The sequence below is a fragment of the Trachemys scripta genome, chromosome 7, assembly GCF_013100865.1.
Source record: "Trachemys scripta elegans isolate TJP31775 chromosome 7, CAS_Tse_1.0, whole genome shotgun sequence".
NCBI lineage: Eukaryota > Metazoa > Chordata > Testudines > Emydidae > Trachemys > Trachemys scripta.
Genome location: NC_048304.1, coordinates 82772246 through 82790527, shown reverse-complemented (window position 1 = coordinate 82790527; position 18282 = coordinate 82772246). Strand labels below are relative to the sequence as shown.

The window sequence follows — 18282 nt, the reverse complement described above, 5'->3', positions numbered from 1 at the left end:
GCACTGGTGACAGGTGGGAAGCCACAAGCTAGCAGGGAAGGGTAAGGAAGGCAGGGGCCAGGAATGAGGCCGTCCATGGTGCCATCCTGGAGTGCATAAAGCCGGCTGTGGAGAGGCTGGTCCCTGGTACTGACAGCAGCATCCAAAGGCTGTGGTACAATGAGCCCTCAGCAGCCTGGCAGGGTGCTGTGGCACACTGGGTGGAAAGCCTATGCCATGAGTGGGGCAGGGGTGCATGGCCCATGCATTCCTACCTACCCCAGGCTGTAATGGCAATTCCCTCCCAGGGACCTGGAGTGTGAAGGGGAGGAATAGGGCTGGATGTGAGAAACAGAGAGGAAAGAATAAGGAGTGGACCAGCTATAGAGATTCAGTGCTTGATGCCCCATTGCATTACTCCCTTTTTACTGTATTCCCAAGGCATCAACCTCCATAGCAGGGTTTGATCCAGAGATTGACAATCATTGCTGTAAAGTAGTAGATAAAGTTCCTGCCCCCGCCCCCCCAAAAAAAACCTCTCTTAATGGAAGTATTCCAATAGTACATAGGAAGCACCAATCAGGATTGAGTCACTACTGGTCCAGTTGCTATGCAGATAGAGTATAAGACAACCTTGAAAAATTTGCCAACTAAGACTAGCTACAAATGGCTGTAACAAACAATTAGAAGGGACAGGGAGGGAGGAAAACTAACAAGAATGTACATTGATATAAGCCAGCTATACATGCAGATACATGGTTCCAACTTGGTCCATTTACTTTATTATAAAAATACAAAAAATATAAGATAGGTAAAACTCATCTACCTAGTCATTAGCATTTGGCAGTTTCCCATAAGTATCACAAGATAACCGGATCTTGAAGAAGGATTTGAAGAACAGGGTCTTGGGTTTACTGACAAGTTCAGAAAGGGTGTTCCACGTAAAAGGAAGTCATTTGGAAAAAGCAGACAAGTAACCATTGGAGAACAGCATTATTGGCAGAGCAGACTGAAAGTAGAAAAGGAGGGCTGGACTGAGTTAGAAAGGGCCTTACGGTTATGGACCAGACACTTATATTTGATGTGATAAAGAAGTAGAAGCTAGTGGAGGGATTTAAGGAAAGGGGTAATATGGTCAGGATGACAGGGCAGAAACTATTCTGTTCAAAATCCTACTCACTAGATGTGAGGGAAATGGGATGAGCGTCAAGAAGGCTACCACAGAGGAGGCTACCTGAGGCCTATGACTAGGGATAAAATTTCTCCACTGTCCATGCACAGGTACATACACACCTACAGTTAACTGGGCATATGCAAGAACTCAAAAAATATTCCTTTCTTCTTGGGCATTTCTATAGTGCTCATATCATAGTATCAAAATACTTCATAAACAATTAATTTGTTCTTCACAACACCTGTGAAAGCAGGTGATGGTATTTACCACCATTTTACTGATGGGAAACTGAGGAGAGAATAAGGCCAAAATTACCAAGTGCCCACTAAGTTTGGGTGGCTAACTTGAGAGAGCAGGGCCTGATTTTTTCATAGTTCTTCGCACTTTTACAACACTAATTGACTTTAGTTACAGCTGTGAGCTCTCAGCACTTCTGCAAATCTAGCCCCATGCTTCTCATCAAAAGCCAGAACATGAGGAACACAATCAGTGACCAGCTGTGAAAATGTAAACGACTTGCCCATCATAGATGAATTCTATAGCAGAGAATAAAATAGTTAGCCAGAGCAGCATTCAACTGTCTCAATCATGAGACACTCCTCTTTTCCTGCAATCCCTTGCTTCATTTACTATGTATATTTTGACTTCTACCATAAATGAGGCAAGAGGCCTACAGACAACAGCTTCACTCACTACATAACCCTGATTCATGTCCAGTAAAGCAACAATTTTTTATACTGATTGAGGCAGGGGCCCCGTGGAAAAAAAATAATATTTAGTGACATGATTGCATTTATCATAGTGCATGTGTACGGGAACTGAATCAATGTTACATCCCACTCTCTCCCCTCAACTAAAGTAACATATACCATTCATCCAACAATCACTTCACTATGTACAAATGACCATGTAGAAATAGTATTTTAATTATTTTGGAAAATGGACAGGTTTCAGTCTCCACTGGAGACCAATTCAAATGGAGATTTTGATATATACTGTGTAGTAAGCCCAAGTCAGATTTCTGATTGCAAAAGACACATCCTGAAACAAGGCTCTGTGGAGGTGGCTGATGAATATTCTTTAGACGTAGCTGTGGGGAAGATAAGGCATATTTTTTTTATACATTAAACTGTTGTTCTCTGAATTGGTCCTGTATACAGCCATCCCTAGCAATACTGGAAAAACAAATTTTGAATGACAGATTTTGTAAGTGGCACAAACATATAATGAACATGACATTTTTTAATGTGGCTAAAAATATTTTAGTCCCATTTCTGCAAATTTTAGTGTTAGAGCTAGCAATCAAATGCTCAGTCAAAACTTAGTTTCTGGTCTCTATTTCTGAATCTGTTTCTATTAAAGCTGCCACCTCGCCTCCCATTCCTGGAGTCGTAGAAGCCTCTGCCTCCTTCTCGTTGGGTTTCTGCCAACTCAGGTAATTGAGTTGCCACAGTCAGATGCCAGCGTTTTGAATCCTGCCATTTTCCCTGGTAAAAACAAAGTTAAATACTGTATGTATTTGAACTTTATACATGTAAGAACTTGACATGCAGATAAAACTTGCAAGAAAGCAAATACAGTACATTTTACAGCTTTATAAAATTGTGCAACTGCAAAATTGAGCACAAACAAGGAAAAAGTACTTAGTAGCAAATACAAACTAGTATTTAAAAATAACTAAAAAGTTTGGACTGGAATTAAAAATAAAATATGAAGCATAGGAAACATCTGATTCCAGATTTTGTGAAAACTAACAGTTCTGAGTTAAACAAATCACAAACCTCTAGGTCTCAATTATAGAAATGAAAGTGTACATAAAGACAGCCACTTAATGTACACATGAAATAAATAATACAAGCAGATGGCATCAAGGAACCCTTGGGGTCCTACAAAGTAGAGGTTCCCATTTTGAGGACTCTGGACCACTACTAGTCAGGCATTGGAGAAACCGGAGATAGTTCTATTGCCTTGAGTGTAGATCCAGCCAGGAATGGATGCCTCAGCATGAAGTGGGAGCTGCCAGTAAGGAATTGTAGAGCAGCCTCAAAAGAAGAGGCGGCATCTCTTCCCCCTCTCCTGAAACAGAAGTGAAGCTATAAAGGGAGCTGGAAGAGCCACCAACACCCTCAAGACCCATCTCTGGACCAGGACCTGCCACCACTTTAGGACTCTAGTCTGAGTCAATGCTGGGGTTGGGAGTAGGAAAGCACTGGGGGCGCAATCCTGAATGAAGGTAGGAAGACTGTGGGACCTTTGCATGGGGCAAGAAATGGCTGGAGTGGGAACCCTAAAAATTGGAAAACCAGGCCCCCAAAGGAGCAATAATTACAGTAGATTTGATTGTCAGGAATTTGTTTTTGGAGAAGAGCAAGAAAAACCCGAGTTGCAATTAGGGAAAATTGTTTAAGTTGTTGATCTGGAAGGATTGAGAGAATTCCATTTTAGTTTGTGAAAAACGTTGTGGGGCAATAGATAGAAGTGGAAAGGAAGAGAATATAAAGTTCAAGTGATGAGAACCAATTCTGACAAAAGGAAAACTGGATTTAGAAATCATTCGTGGAGGAAATCCATTTTGATTTGGAGCAAAATGAAGTTATGACAGGGAACTGCTTTTGATGTAATGGTGAGAACTGGTTCTGGCTACGGAGTTCAATCTGCCAGCAGTGACGGGGAGGGGAGGGGATTCACAAGATCGTCCACACTATGAAAATGTTTGGGAACCCCTACCATAAATTAAGAATTACTGAAATAAAGAGAATACCTGTATTTGTCTAAGATCCACTGCAGGAATATCAAAACACACACCCTTAAAAAAAAAAAAAAAGTTTTAAGTGGATACCAGAAAATCCAGACCTTGTAATCCATAGTTTCAGGTAACACTGAAGTATTTGTTAAGGTACACAATCTTTAGGGAATAGAGACATAGTTTAATGAAAGGGATCTGTGAACTTTTACTTTCTGAAGTCAAGTTTAACTTGCTTAATATTTGGGAGCTAAAGCAATTTTACCGTTGGAAAAAACCTGACATGGAGCAGCACAATGTTTTGCACACCTATAGTGCCTTTCATAGAAGATCTCCAACTATTTCACAGGCATTCAGCAGTTCAGCACACCTGCTTTTACATCATGTTCTTCACCAATTCTTCCCTAGATAACATTTTCTCTTTCCTGCAGAGCCACTTCTTTCCATACATATTTTCTTACTTCTCACCAATATTATTCTTCCTTTCCTAAATTGTTGTCTGTTGTCAGATGCTACTGGTGTGGTGCTTCTGCTTTCTCCTGTTGATATCACTTGGCTGCGTGCGTGTGTTCCCTCTGTGTGCTGCCCAGCTCTGCGCAGATAGCTGACACAGCAAGCCCGACGAGAACCCCCAATAACCACAGAGTCTAGTAAGGTACGAAGGCACCTCGGTCAGGTTTATTGCGATCTCTGACACAATTGCAGTTCCCCGTAGATTACTTAGTCTACTGGACATACTATGAGAAAGTGCCTCTTGGCAAGGACCTGGCTCAGTGGCGGGACTTTCCACTGCCCCCCGTGGCCAGACAAAGACACCACCCCAGGGATACATTTTTATACACGGGTACAAACAAATTATACATCACTCCTGACGTATTAAGGTGCAACCCCTTCACATAGTAAAGTGCCGCCTCGCACCTTGTACATGTTGGTTCGATCAAAACAACTCTATCCATCATTTTACCCTTTTGCCCCTGTCATTGGGCTGGGTCGGCCTGTTCCATATTATTGGTGGAATGTTCCAGTATAGTGTATCTTGGTACCATGTTTATACTTTAACTATGCGAGGTGAATATATATTTATGCAACATCAGCCCTTTCCTTGCCAGCTTCTGTGAGCAGGGCCTGCCTCTTGCTCACAGCTTAGTTTTGCTTTATGTTAGCTACATCTTGACCATTACTTTAGTTCAGGCCTCATACTGGGCCTTTATCAAGGCCTTCACTTACTACATTGTCCACTGTCTCTTGTGGCTCAGATTGTCAATTCTTTTCAACAAGGAATATTTGATCTAAGCAGACAGATGTATACGTTTACTGTAGATTTAAATAATCAAATGTAGAATGTAAACTTCATTAAATGTTTATTTCAGTCAGGGAAGAAAGGATCCTAAAACAGTAGGTCACAAGATCAGTGATGGCAACACCACAAATACGATCACAAAAATTCACACTTTACAAAGACAAAGAACTAGAGCAGAGGGCCCCAAACTGTGGGGTGTGCCCCCCGTAGGGGGTGCACACGGAGAACTGCTCGGTGGGGGCATGGCTGGGGCACTGGCCAGCCCCCATGCAGGGCAGGGAGGGAGCACCACCCAGCTCTGCTCCCGACCGCGCTCTCACCTGTGGTCCCAGTCTCCTTACCCATCAGCGTCCATCCCATCCCCCTCTCTTTCCCCAGAGTCGCAGCTCTGCTCTTGCCCTGGCTGGGGGGGTGGGGGGGTGGAGGGGACGGGATGGATGAAGTAAGGGGGGGGTGACCCTGAAAAGTTTGGGGACACTGAACTAGAGCAATCCAGTTTAGAATTGACAGTAGAAAGGTCTAGTGCCGTAAGTGTCCTGAAAAGGGATTTTAGAACTGGAAATTACTTAACCAAGAAAAAATAGCTGGTGAACTATGTATGAAATTCTGACAATATTCAGAAGCCCTGCCTTCTGAAAGTTAATACTTCCTTCAAAATATGACTCCATACTTATCTCAGGAGTCAATAGGAGAGGATTTTTCTTTAAAAACAGTTACTAAATGCCAATGCATTATCATACAACTGTATTCTAAAGGCTGAATGGAAAGGTGAAGTTAAGCCAAGAAAGACTTATGAAAATGAAAAAAATATAGTGATTTGGTCTATAATTTTATTCTTCCTTGAAGTCAATCTTTATAAATGGATCAGCCTACAAAAAGTCAGTTCTATACCTATTGTGACAAAGTTCCTCCTCTACCTTGGTGGGACCTGCGCTTATTGGCGGATTTGCTCGCTTCACAGATTCACCCTGTGGGTCAGGAAACAGTCCAGAGACCTTCCCCTCTGATAGAAGCTACAGTCCAGTCAATTCCTCCTGTGTTTGATCAGGAGTTGGGAGGTTTGGGGGGAACCCAGGCCCGCCCTCTACTCCGGGTTCCAGCCCAGAGCCCTGTGTACTGCAGCTGTCTAGAGTGCCTCCTGGTACAGTTGCACAACAGCTACAACTCCCTGTCAGTCCTCCAGCAGTACGCCTCTCAGCTTCACGCACATCTCTTGCTCTCAGTTCCTCACACACACTTCCTCTCCTCTGGCTTCCTGGCTCCTCCTGGCTTGACTGGAGTGAGCCCTTTTAGCATTAGAGAAGCCTTAATTGGAGTCAGGTGTTCTATTAGCCTGGAGCAGCCCCTGCTCTGGTCACTCAGGGAACAGAAAACTGCTTATCCAGTGGCCAGTATATCTCCCTTCTACTACTCTGCTGTTCCCAACTGGTCTGGGACTATCACACTACCCAAGTCATCCTCACAATTTGTGGTTTTACAATATTTTCCTTTCAAAAAAGTGCTTCTCCCTTATTGCTGTGTGACCCATACACATAGGGAAAATTGTTTATAAAGATGAAATGGTAAAAATGCCTACTTGCTCTACAGCGTTGTCAAGCACACAACGTAAACCTGAAGCGATTAAGAAAAAAGTTTCTCTACTCTTTCAATTTTAGGTGTTACTTTTAATAAAAGTATGACAGAAGCATGATATCAAAATTGACAGCATCCCTTCAATAAAAGCGATTTATCTGACATTTCCTATGAGCACTAAGCACAATGCCAGTGTCCATAGGCACTGACTTCCTCTCTACCTGGGGGGTTCTTTATCCCGCCCTCTGCCCAAGCCCACCCCACCCCTTCCTCCAAGCCCCCACCCCAGGCTCCACCCCCACTCTGCCCTTCCCCATCTCTTCCCCTGAGCACACCCCATCCCTGCTCCTCTGCCTCCCTCCCTGTGCCTCCTGCATTCCCCGGAACAGCTACTCTGTGGAGTACAGGAGGCGCTTGGAGGGAGGAGTTGATCAGCGGGACCGCCGGTGGACAGGAGATGCTGAGCTTGGCTATCTGTGCATGCTAAGCACTCACTAATTTTTTTCCATGGGTGCTCCAGCCCTGAAGCACCCATGGAGTCTGCACCTATGCCAGTGTCCACTACATTTAGTGGTTTACCTGTTTGGATATTTACGTTAAAAATCAAATTAAGCCCCTCCCTCAACATTTCAGTTCAACAGAGTATCTTGTTCCACTATAGTGACCCCACTGACCATAAACTGCTGCATTATTAGATCAAATATTACTATGTCCAGCCCCTCCTCAACCAGAGAAAGGGTGACTTGACAATCAGGCCTCGAACTGTAGAGGGAATAAGTCTCTCTTGCCTTTTAAGAAGACACATCTACAAACTTAAGACTATAATAAGCAAAACTATAAAGACTGATCGTTGCATCTTACCATTTTTCCCTTGAGAAGACACATTCTGTTCACTTTCCTATCAATTTCATCACCCAGCTGTTCTCTTAGTCCTCGCCAGGCATAGCTTATGTTGTTTATCTCTTCTGAGCATTGCAATGTCATTGTTACAAATCCCTGAAGGATAAAAAGACAGTACACGCTCACAGTAAAAAAGAATAACCTCAATACATTCCCTGAATACTGATCAGCATGCATCCAATTGAATTTGCATATTTAGAATTTATAAAAGGTTATTAGATGGCAAATATGTAGATTTGAAGACAAACAGACAGTGGATAGACACGACATTTCGGCGTATTAATACATATGTAACACTTCCAGCTTCACTATCACGTCTGTAAAGTTTGTATTGCCAGAAGCAATGCGAAGAGGCTGTTGAATGTAAGGAAAGTGAAAGATTATGTATAAAAAACCTGCAATAGTAATATCTTTTGTATATTTTATATTGAAATAAAAAAAACCCACACACACTCAATGAGCAGCTCAAGGTACCTCTGACAGAATTAAATACACAGTCCAATTAAAATGGCAGATGATCCACACCTTAACAGAGTCAATACAACCCCACTAAACATACCCTTCTCACAAAGCCTTAATTTCCCCAAATAATTCCACACTTGAATCAAGCAAGCCTCAAAATGTCCACTCAAGTCAGTTTTGTAGCATGTTCCCAAAGATATAGCGTGTGCTAAGTCAAGAGAGAGTCAGCAGCTACCTGGAGCTGACTCAAATGCCAGGATACCTCAGTCAGGTGACAGCAATTGTGGTAGTATTACATAGGGAGATAGATGGTTCCCAAGTAGGCAGATGAGGTATTTAGGGCTTTATAGTCACAACCAATATCTGAAATTCCAGCTGGAAACTAAGTCATCCAAGGCAGATTCCAGAGCATTAGAACTATATGCTCATAGCAAGACACTCACTTAAGTGTGTGGCTGCCTTTTACCCCAGTTTTAGGCTATGTTTATACTAGCAGCACTCCATTGGAATGCTATACCAATCAAGCACTCCTAATGCAGACACAGCTATACTGGCAAACTTGTGTTTTGTACCATAGCTTTTCTGGTAAAAGTCCAGCTTTGGAAGTATAGCTGCATTTACACTAGGGACTTCTGATGGCACAGCTATGTCAGTCAGGGATCACACCTATTCACACCCCTGACCAACACAGCTATGCCAGCAGAATTCTGTAGTATAGACATAGCCTTAGTTTGAGTTGTTTAAGGTATAGCCCTACAAAGCACAGTGCTGCAGTCTCATCAGTAGTAAGATGTGCGTCCGAGTAAAAGCATCAACCTCCCGATTAGACCCAGATGGTCCCAACCACTGCTATTGTAGGCTCATGTAATAGCAGCTGGAAGTGTAAGACGACCTTCATTGCAAACTTGACCTCAGTTTTCTCTGGATGGAGGTTCACTTTCATCCAGGCCCTAATCACTACTATATTAAAAAAAAAAACAACAAAAAAAACACACATTAACTGCACCCCTTGGGTTAGATGACAGAGAGAGAAAGAGCACACGTGTGCTGAAAGCACTTACATCCAGGCCCCCTTCCATGACTTTTAACACCAATAAACAGGAAGGTAGTAAGATGGGATCTCTGCAGCAGAAGTTACAGGAAACTATGCTGGGATCTATGAAGAAAGAATGAAGCCACCTCATGGCAGCCCTGTGTCTGCCATCAAGTCTACACCTCAATTAAAATATCTAATGCAGCTGATCTAGTAAGTCAGCAGACACCTGATCTTTATCCATGGCTAGGAGGAACACCACCACTGAAATTTCAAAGCTCTGACCAAGTTCAAAACCAGGACAATGACAAGAATCCAGAAGATCTAAGCTATCTAGATTCAGAGTTCTCACCAAAGTATTTTCCATAATAAAAGTTTAGAAAAGGGATTGTAATTGGGTCAGATAGTTACCATTAAATAATTGTTGGAACAAAGCTTGTACACATAATGTGAGTGTTCAGCTTTCTACCTTCCTTAGAGGAAATTACAGTCTCTACTGACAAAGGACCCCAAACTTCCTCTATATGTAAACTACCTGTACTAATCAGCTATTTCTATTCCATGAATGGGGAATTACAAGCAGTTCATGCTAGTGTCAAAAGTCAGTCTTACTATGGGAGAACAAGCTTGTCTATAACCACCAAATGTGTTCATGAAATTATATTTCTTCTAGTTAGACTGTAGCTTCATGTAAATTGAGAGACATCTAAATTATACCAAACAGGCTCACATTCAGATATTTGAAATCCAAGATTTCGACAAAAATAAACTAAATATTCTTACCACATCTGAGTTGAGCAAGGAACGCTGTTCAATGGAAGTAGCCCCAGAAATATGGGCTAGTGCTGCAGCCAGAGCTTCCACTGCCCCCTTTTCCTCTATCAGCCGCTGAGCTGATTGTTTGAAATAGTCAATGGCAGTTTGAGGAACAGAATCCAAACACCTAAGTATTTAAAAGCAAGAACGTTACTTGGCAAAAGGCAAATTTAGACACTGGAACCTGGGAGCTATGGGATAGATGAGAAATTGCAAGAGACCCAAACTTGATCAACTGATATCCGTGAACAATTTATTTCATGGTCATCTGAGACAAATGTATGGCAAGAGACGATCCAAAGAGTTATTATAAATGAGAATGATGTGATGACAAGATCAAGGGTCACTGAACATACCTGATGGCATCTTTGCTGGAAGCCTTTATTATATCTGTTGCAGTAGGAACACCTACACGCTTAAATGTAATTCCCTGCAATTAAGAGAAAATGGAAGAGTAGGAAGTTTACAGACTGTTCAGAACTGTATTATAGCCAACTAATGCTGGAATTCAGTTCAATAAGCATTTACCCTTAAATTTCCTTTGCCTATAGTTGAAAAAACTATATATTGCGCACATTTTCTATAAAGCACTCTGACACAGAGGTTAGCCTGGTCTTAAGTTTCCTATGTGAATTCCTTGGACTAAACATGCTTAGAACCTAATTAAGGAGACATTTGTGTTAAAATTCATATTTAGAGAGACAGGATGTCCTACTGTACTAGTAACAATTTAGATTGCCAAATGAGTATTTTAATTATTTTTCACTATTTCTATAGCTTCCCCCCACACACATTTCACTCAGCTTACCCACGAAAATTGGCTAGTCTATTTCACTTTTTTTCCAGTCAATTTAATTTATTTCACTCATTTTCAAGGATGCTGCAATGTTTGGTTAACGTGACTACAGGGAAATGATGTTCCTTGAAAAGAAGGAAACTATTTCCCCTGGAAGCTTTTTAAAAATGTGTGTTTCTGTTGAATCTAAACTGAGCAGGCACCCTCCTTTGAACATAGTGCCACTTGATGAAATTGACATACAAAAATTCTCAAGTCCATCACTATTAGGGTGATTTAATCAAATGTTCCCTTTACTTAAACACGGTTAAAGGAAAAATGGCATTCAAGAGCTGGGTTTTTATTTTTAAAAGGGCAAATAGAATAGTTATGAACACCATATTCTAGCTTTATTTAAAGAAGTTTGTCTTAACTACATATCACAGGTTCTGTTAGCTGTTTAAGGAAGGTAATCACCTCACATTGTCAGTATGCAAGAACTAAAAGCAATGCCAAGTGTTTCTTGCATGAGCACACAAATATAAACTTCTTTACCAGTCAATAAAGACTGATTTTGATATCAAAATCACCTATTTCATCTTTAACTACTCGCGTTGTCTATTTTGAAATCCTCATGAAAAGCTTCCCCATGAACAAAAACAGAAGTTCTAAACAAAATTGTAAATTAAAATAAGTTAAACTTAAAATTTACTTTAGTGAAGTATATGCTATTACACAGCCTTTATGTCAAGGAGTTTCACCCTTAACTCAGCAGATATGTCTGCACTGAAGGAAAAAAAAAAAAAAAAAGTCAGTTCTTAACTTAGATAAGCTAATTTAGGTTAGCCAAACCTGGGTTTAAATTTCAGTGAAGACACAACAGGTTGGCATTTAACTTGGGTTGGCAGCTTGAGTTCAATCCCAGGCTCTCATATTGTCTTGAGCCCAAGCTGCTACCTCAATTAAAAGCCAAGTTGTTGTGTTTTCACTACAGTTTAAACTCAAGTTAGCTAATTCGGGCCAGATAACCTGAATTAAGAACACAGTTTATGTCTACATTGCAAGAAACGTAAGTGCTCAGAGTCTTGTGCAACTTGAAACAAAAGCATAACATTTACCGTATATACTCATTCATTAATCCGTTCGTTTATAAGCCGACCCTCCAAGATAGTTAGGTAAAATAGAAAAAATGTATGACCCTTTCATAAGGTCATATATTTTAGGGGTTGGCAAACTTTGGGTCCTGGCCCGTTAGGGTAAGCCACTAGTGGGCCTGGACGTTTTGTTTACCTGGAGCATTCACAGGCATGGAGCCCCTCAGCTCCCAGTGTCTGTTTGCTGTTCCCAGCCAATGGGAGCTGCGGGAAGTGGTGCGCCACTTCCTGCAGCTCCCATTGTCTGGGAACGGCGAACCGCGGACACAGGGAGCTGAGGGGCTCCGTGCCTGCAAACGCTCCAGGTAAACAAAACGACAATGTATTAGATATTCAATTCAATGATTCCATAGAGTTTAAAATCATCACATTTTGGTGTAGACCCGTTTATAAGCCGACCCCCGCTCTTTGATACATCACTTTTTTACCAAAAATTTTCGGCTTATGAACGAGTATATACAGTAAATATTTATCAAAGAGAAAGAAATCATGTGGAACAGCATATACTAATTACACATGTGGGTGACAAGTGATTATCCAGTAAGAGGAAAAAGGGGAAACCAGCTAAACTTCAGTTAGAGGGTAGTGCTCACTGAATGCTTCATAACAATCTGATTATCAAATAAATAGTGTATGGATTGCAGGATTTTGAGCTATCCTAACACTCTACATACATAAAGTGTACACGACTAAAATGATACTGTACTGCTTTTTGTTCCACATGTCTTAGCTGACTTTCTTCCTTTCGCTGATAAAAACAGATACACATCCCAGTCCGTCCAGCTCGGCCTGTGCGCCCAGAACGATGAATATACGACTCCACATCCTTCAAGAAAAATACCTTTATTACTTTTGTAGTCAGTCAATTTAGTGTATACACAAAGGTCCATGGAAGCTATTACATTAGTGTTTGGAGATATACAATAATAAATTGTATCTGAGAAATTAATTTTTTTTTTAAATGAATTAAGTCAAACTAGGTAAAAAAAGATCCCCATAAACCTAGGTTAAATATTGCTCAGAGCTTAAGTTACAAGCCCGGGCCAACTATGTGCCACTATGCTTCTATCATCATAGAGAATTCAAGCAAAGGTTTCAATTTGCTCTTGTGCAATTCCATGTATAGCTAAATACCACACATCACACTTACTACAGTGTACAGGATGAGAAGTCAGCATGTCCCCAGCTAAGTTGAATAAATCTAGGTTTTGTCTGTATTTGCCTAACTTCATTCAGAGTTCTCTCTCTCCACTGAGCTCTTCTTCCCACCCGATTATGTTGCTCTTGCTAGCCATTCTATGCTACTGCCTCTTCAAATTCTTTTCACATTTACCACCATACACTGCTTTGGAGGGCAGGATTTTAGTCAACTTTGCTCAACAGTTAATACATCAAACAGAGCTGGAGCCTTGCCAGAGCTCATCAGAAGGCATTTTAAAAGGAAACACCCCTAAAGGTACCTTGGACTCTACAACTGATGCATCCTAAGTAGTATTCTGATCAGGAGACTACCTCTGGTTACTATAAGCTTCCTTACCACAAAACTGTAATAAGAATTGTGTGTGTGGTGAATACCACAATTCAATGCTACTTTATCAATCACATGTAAACAAATAGAGGACTACTGTATATATTACAAAAGACACACAACATACCCATTTCCTACCTTCGGTGGTGAACTTTGTACAACTAGGTCAACTTCAGGGATATCTAAACCACGGGCAGCTACATTAGTTGCAACCAGAACTTTAAACACCCCATTTCTAAAACCTTTCAATGTTATCTCCCTTTGTTTCTGAGGAATGTCACCATGCAGTGATTGGCAATCCTGTAAAACAAGATTATTATGACAGTGTATAAAAGGCACTACGCTATAGGAAGGATACTGAAAAACTGAAATATTTTAGTTTACATGGCAAAAAATTATGTCAATACTTAGCTTTTATACAGTGCTTTTTACCCTTATAGCCCAAAATGCTTTACAAAAGGTAGGAAAGCATTATTCCCATTTTACAGATTAGGAAATGGAAGCAACAGGTATCTTGCCACAACCACACAGAGTCAGTGTCAGAGCTAGATCTAGAACCCTGTCCCAGCTTCCAATCCAGTGCCCTATCCAAAAGACTTTGTTGACGTCCCAAAATAAAACATAAAAGCTACCTCTAATGCAGTTCTATTCACACTACTGTGCCACTATATCATCAATGTCATTTAGCTGCCTTTTGCTAGAAAGATACACAACCTATGCTCCCTTCAAAAGCAATAAGGGCAAAAGACCAGTAATTCTTAAAATATAACAATGATTTTTTAAAAATGACTAAAAAAAGAGTTTACAAATAATCAACTTTTGGACACCCACACTTCTGCCTGAAAGTTTCTTTACCTATTATTACAAACACCCAAAATTAACATAACTGAAAGATTAGAGAATATTGTTTCTTTATTTTGTGCACTTGACAGCATTTTATGTATAGTCAGTGCTGGTCTACACCAGAAAGTTACACTGATCCAGCTACATCACTCAGGGGTGTGAAAAATCCACACTACTGAGCAACAGTCAACTAAATCCCCATGCAGACAGCACTAGGTCAATGGAAGAATCTTCCACCAAACTAGCTACCACCTCTTAGGGGGACAGATTTACTACGTTGATTGAAGAACCCTCTCATCACCGTAGTAAGTATCTACACTGAAGCACGACAGTGACACAGCTGCAATGCCGTGCTGCTTCCATGTTTTTAAGTGTAGACGTAGCCTCAGTTCTCTTTTTGTCTTCCACACAGGAACAGAGAAGGATTATAAACCACAAATTGGATAAGGACTTAGGGGTTGCTATAGTACCTAAATTATTTTAAAATGATTACATTTCAGATTGATGCTGCTTTATAGAGGGTATGGGTATGTATTCCTCCAGCAAGCTGATATATTAAGATACTAAAACAAAAACAGCTGGAAATATTTTTTTTCTCTTACCTGCCAAGATCAGAGTTCTGCATTTCCCATGCAACAGGTGATATCACTAACACCAACAGAATGCAGGAAAAGGCTCCATGCTCAGGTTTAGCTGTTAGTGAGATCATCTAATAGTGCAGGAGAAAAACACTCCTGAACACAGGTGTGGCAGGTAAAAGTTTCTCAGTTCCCCCCAAAAAGTAGAATGCCATACTACTTTCTATTCATGCTGTAATGCATTTAATTGAATCAATTATTAAAATCAATACCATGCAGTTTGGAGTTGTACTAGGATATTTACCACCAAGGGATTTACTGCAATACCAGCACTCATCACTAATGTCAGGGTGATTTGCTGATGCACCAGTATCTCAAATGCTAGTATTAGCACTAAAATCAACTATCTTCATTTCTCTGCGGTCTTAGCAAGTGCTGTGGCATGAGTCTCAGAAATAAGAACTGAAGACCTCTATTCTGTGACGCTAGATAGTCTGAGAACCCCCCTTTTTCACGCCCCAATACAGATTTAAATTAAGTTTATTTCAAATTCCTCATAAAACAGTTAATAAATAATGTAATGAAACAAATTAACCCCTAGTAATTAATAACTCAAGTAACAAAACAGAAGTAACCCCTAGTAACTGACACTTCTTACAAGAGGTGCATCCCAGTTAGTCACTGAAACCAGTATTCTGTGCTAGTGTCATAGTACGTTAACCACACTACGAACTGCCGTCAGAGTAACTCCCATGACTACAAATCACCTTCCGATAGATGCATCAGAACCTTCACTGTTGTCATAAAAGAGGTTACTCATCTTCTTCAAAATGTGTTACAGATGTACGTATGTGCATGGCCTGTGCACCACTGTCAGAGTTTTCCTTAATAGTATGCATAGTGGCAGCCCCATCCACTGCCAAGTTCCTCATACCCTGACTTCAGAGCATAACCTACAGAACTCCTCTTTCAGCTTCTTCACACTGGAAGCCATTGGTAGACTCCAATGCAGGGAAGATTATAATGTATAATGAATATATGTGACATCTCGAACTACAGTTACAAGGTAACTGTTTTTAATTCAAGTATTTGCATATGTCTATTACACTGTAGGTGACTCCCAAGTGTTATCCCAGGCAGTGGAGCTTGGAGTCTAATTGAAAAAGCGACTTGACTGCAGGACCACTGTCCCTACAGTTGCATCTTCTCTCAGTGTGGCAGACAGCACATAATATCTGGTGAATATATGAACAGAAGACCACTTTGCCACCCTACGTATGCCTATAATCAGGACATGTGCCACAATTGCTGCCAAGGCCAAAATGTGCTCTGGTTGAGCATGCCAGGAGTTCACCAGGAGGCTCCCTCTAAAAGCATAATACTGAGATGCAACTGGTTGAGAGTCTGAATAGGACTGATTGAACTTTCCTACACTACATAAGAAACTCAAAAGGGCTTTGTCCTATCCAAGTGAAAAGCCAGATCTCAATGAACTCCAGGGGGGTGAAGCCTTCACTAATCCTTGTGAGTATGTGGCTTTGGGAAGAAAACTGGCAGCTATACAGTCTGCTTCAGATGGAAATTAGATACTACTTTCAAGAGAAATTTAGATGTGGTCTAAGTTGAACATTGTCCTTGTAGAAGGTGCGTATGGCAGATCAGTGACCAATGCACCCAGTTATCCCACTCTCCTAGTAGAAACAATGGCTACTAAGAAAACTACCTACCAGGTGTAGAAGCGTGCACAATGCTAAAGGTTCAAAAGGAGTGTCCAACCGAGCAGATAATATTAAACTGTAATCTCAAGAAGGAATTAGGTTCCTGGCAGGTAGAAACAATCTATCTAGACCTTTCAGAAATCTGGTTGTGATAGTAAGACTAATTTCACTCACTCTGTCTATGCAAGGCTGGATCGCTCAAATAGCCACCAGATGCACTCACTGACTCAAGGACCTCTTGATGCCAGCTGGGAGAGGGTACAGGGATGCATAATGGTTAGAGGGGCCCCTGGATCTGGTATTTACATTCTAGTTCACCAAGGACTGTCACATGAGGTTTGTACTGAAAGTCTGTGTCACACTGGTCATCATAATCTTTGAAAAACGTACGCACAGATAATATATAAAGACATATGCACATATACACTGGAAATTATGCGTATAAGGCAGGGGTGGGCAAACTTTTGGGCCTGAAGGTCACATCAGCGTTGTGAAACTGTATGGAGGGCTGGGTAGAGAAGGCTGTGCCTCCCCAAACAGCCTGGCTCCTGCCCCCTATCCTTGCCTTCCCACTTCCCGCCCTGACTGCTCCCCTCAGAACCCCCTACCCATCCGACCCCCCCGCTCCTTGTCCCCTGACTGCCCCCACCCCCGAACCTCCGCCCCATTAAACCGCCCCCTGCTCCCTGACGCCCCCCGGGACCTCCTGCCCCTTATCTAACCCCCCACCCTTACCATGCTGCTCAGAGCAGCAAAAGCTTGCAGCCCCGCTGCAGCCAGCCACGCTGCCCACGAGGAGTAGCGGGCCAGAGCGCTGGCGGCGAGATGAGGTGAGGTGGCGGGGGAGGGGGAAAGCGGAGGAGGGGCCGGGGGCTAGCTTTTGCGGACCGTAGTTTGCCCACCTCTGGTATAAAGCCTTGTAGTTAAAGGCAGGTCACCCAGTGGAGACAGACTCCTTCAGACAGGAGATGGGAGACACCTATCTCCCTAGGTTACCACTGTGTATCTTACAATAGAAGTCTATTAGCATACTAGTCAAATGCTAATGAAGGAAAATTAACAGGAATGAGATAAACAGCAGGGTAACTGGCAATGCAGAGTTACATACTTGCCATAGGATAAGTTTTTCCTACCAGAAAGGATGAGCTTTTTGGCACCTGTGTTTTCGGGGGGGGGGGGGGGTAGCCTTAGCCCAGCTCTACTGGCTCCTCTCATTCATCATGGCCACAACTAAAGAGCCCCATGTAGGATGTAAATAAAAAAACCATTCAAACTGCTGGGATGAAACCTGGCATTTATGTTCCATTTGTTTGGCCACAAATAGAATGGGGAAATGGGTTTGCCAGAATGTTTCAGCTGCCTGTAAAATGGCTTCATTGACAGGCGGGGCTGCCTTTCCTGTCACAGTTAATAGAGAATGTTGATCAGCTCCTACGTATTCTCCTCCACTAGCTCAGCTTGGATGCCCAGAGAAGCTGCTGCTCTCCTGGGAAGCTCCTGATGGCTTAAAGTCACAGCAGGGATGATGCCTCTGGTACCAGAGCCTCTTCAGATGAGGAGGATGCCTAAAGGGGAGGCAATGGAGATTGCTCCCAAGGTTGATCCTGTAGTACTGGGGCAGGCTTCAGCTCTGAAGCAAGGTGAGGAAAGTCCTGAGCTTGAACATACAAAGGCTGATCAATACCAACCATGCCAGGGGTCTCAGTA

General features: G+C 41.9%; 1 protein-coding gene across 3 annotated transcripts in view; it reads right to left on the bottom strand.

Moving 5' to 3' along the window:
* Nucleotides 1–745: 745 nt before the first annotated feature.
* LOC117880611 (nucleolar RNA helicase 2-like) overlaps nucleotides 746–18282 on the bottom strand; it is a 34960-nt gene continuing 17423 nt past the window's right edge. Inside the window, exons 9-15 of one of the 3 annotated variants that reach the window (XM_034776925.1) lie at nucleotides 13575–13736; nucleotides 12615–12734; nucleotides 10336–10409; nucleotides 9947–10106; nucleotides 7630–7764; nucleotides 3915–3959; nucleotides 746–2640 (exon numbers count right to left, since the gene is read on the bottom strand). In XM_034776925.1, coding sequence (XP_034632816.1) covers nucleotides 2464–2640; nucleotides 3915–3959; nucleotides 7630–7764; nucleotides 9947–10106; nucleotides 10336–10409; nucleotides 12615–12734; nucleotides 13575–13736 — 873 coding nt within the window. In that variant the 3' untranslated portion in view covers nucleotides 746–2463. Of the gene's footprint in view, nucleotides 3230–3914; nucleotides 3960–7629; nucleotides 7765–9946; nucleotides 10107–10335; nucleotides 10410–12614; nucleotides 12735–13574; nucleotides 13737–18282 lie in introns of all 3 variants that reach the window. The other 2 variants (XM_034776927.1, XM_034776926.1) reach the window with 2 other exon arrangements.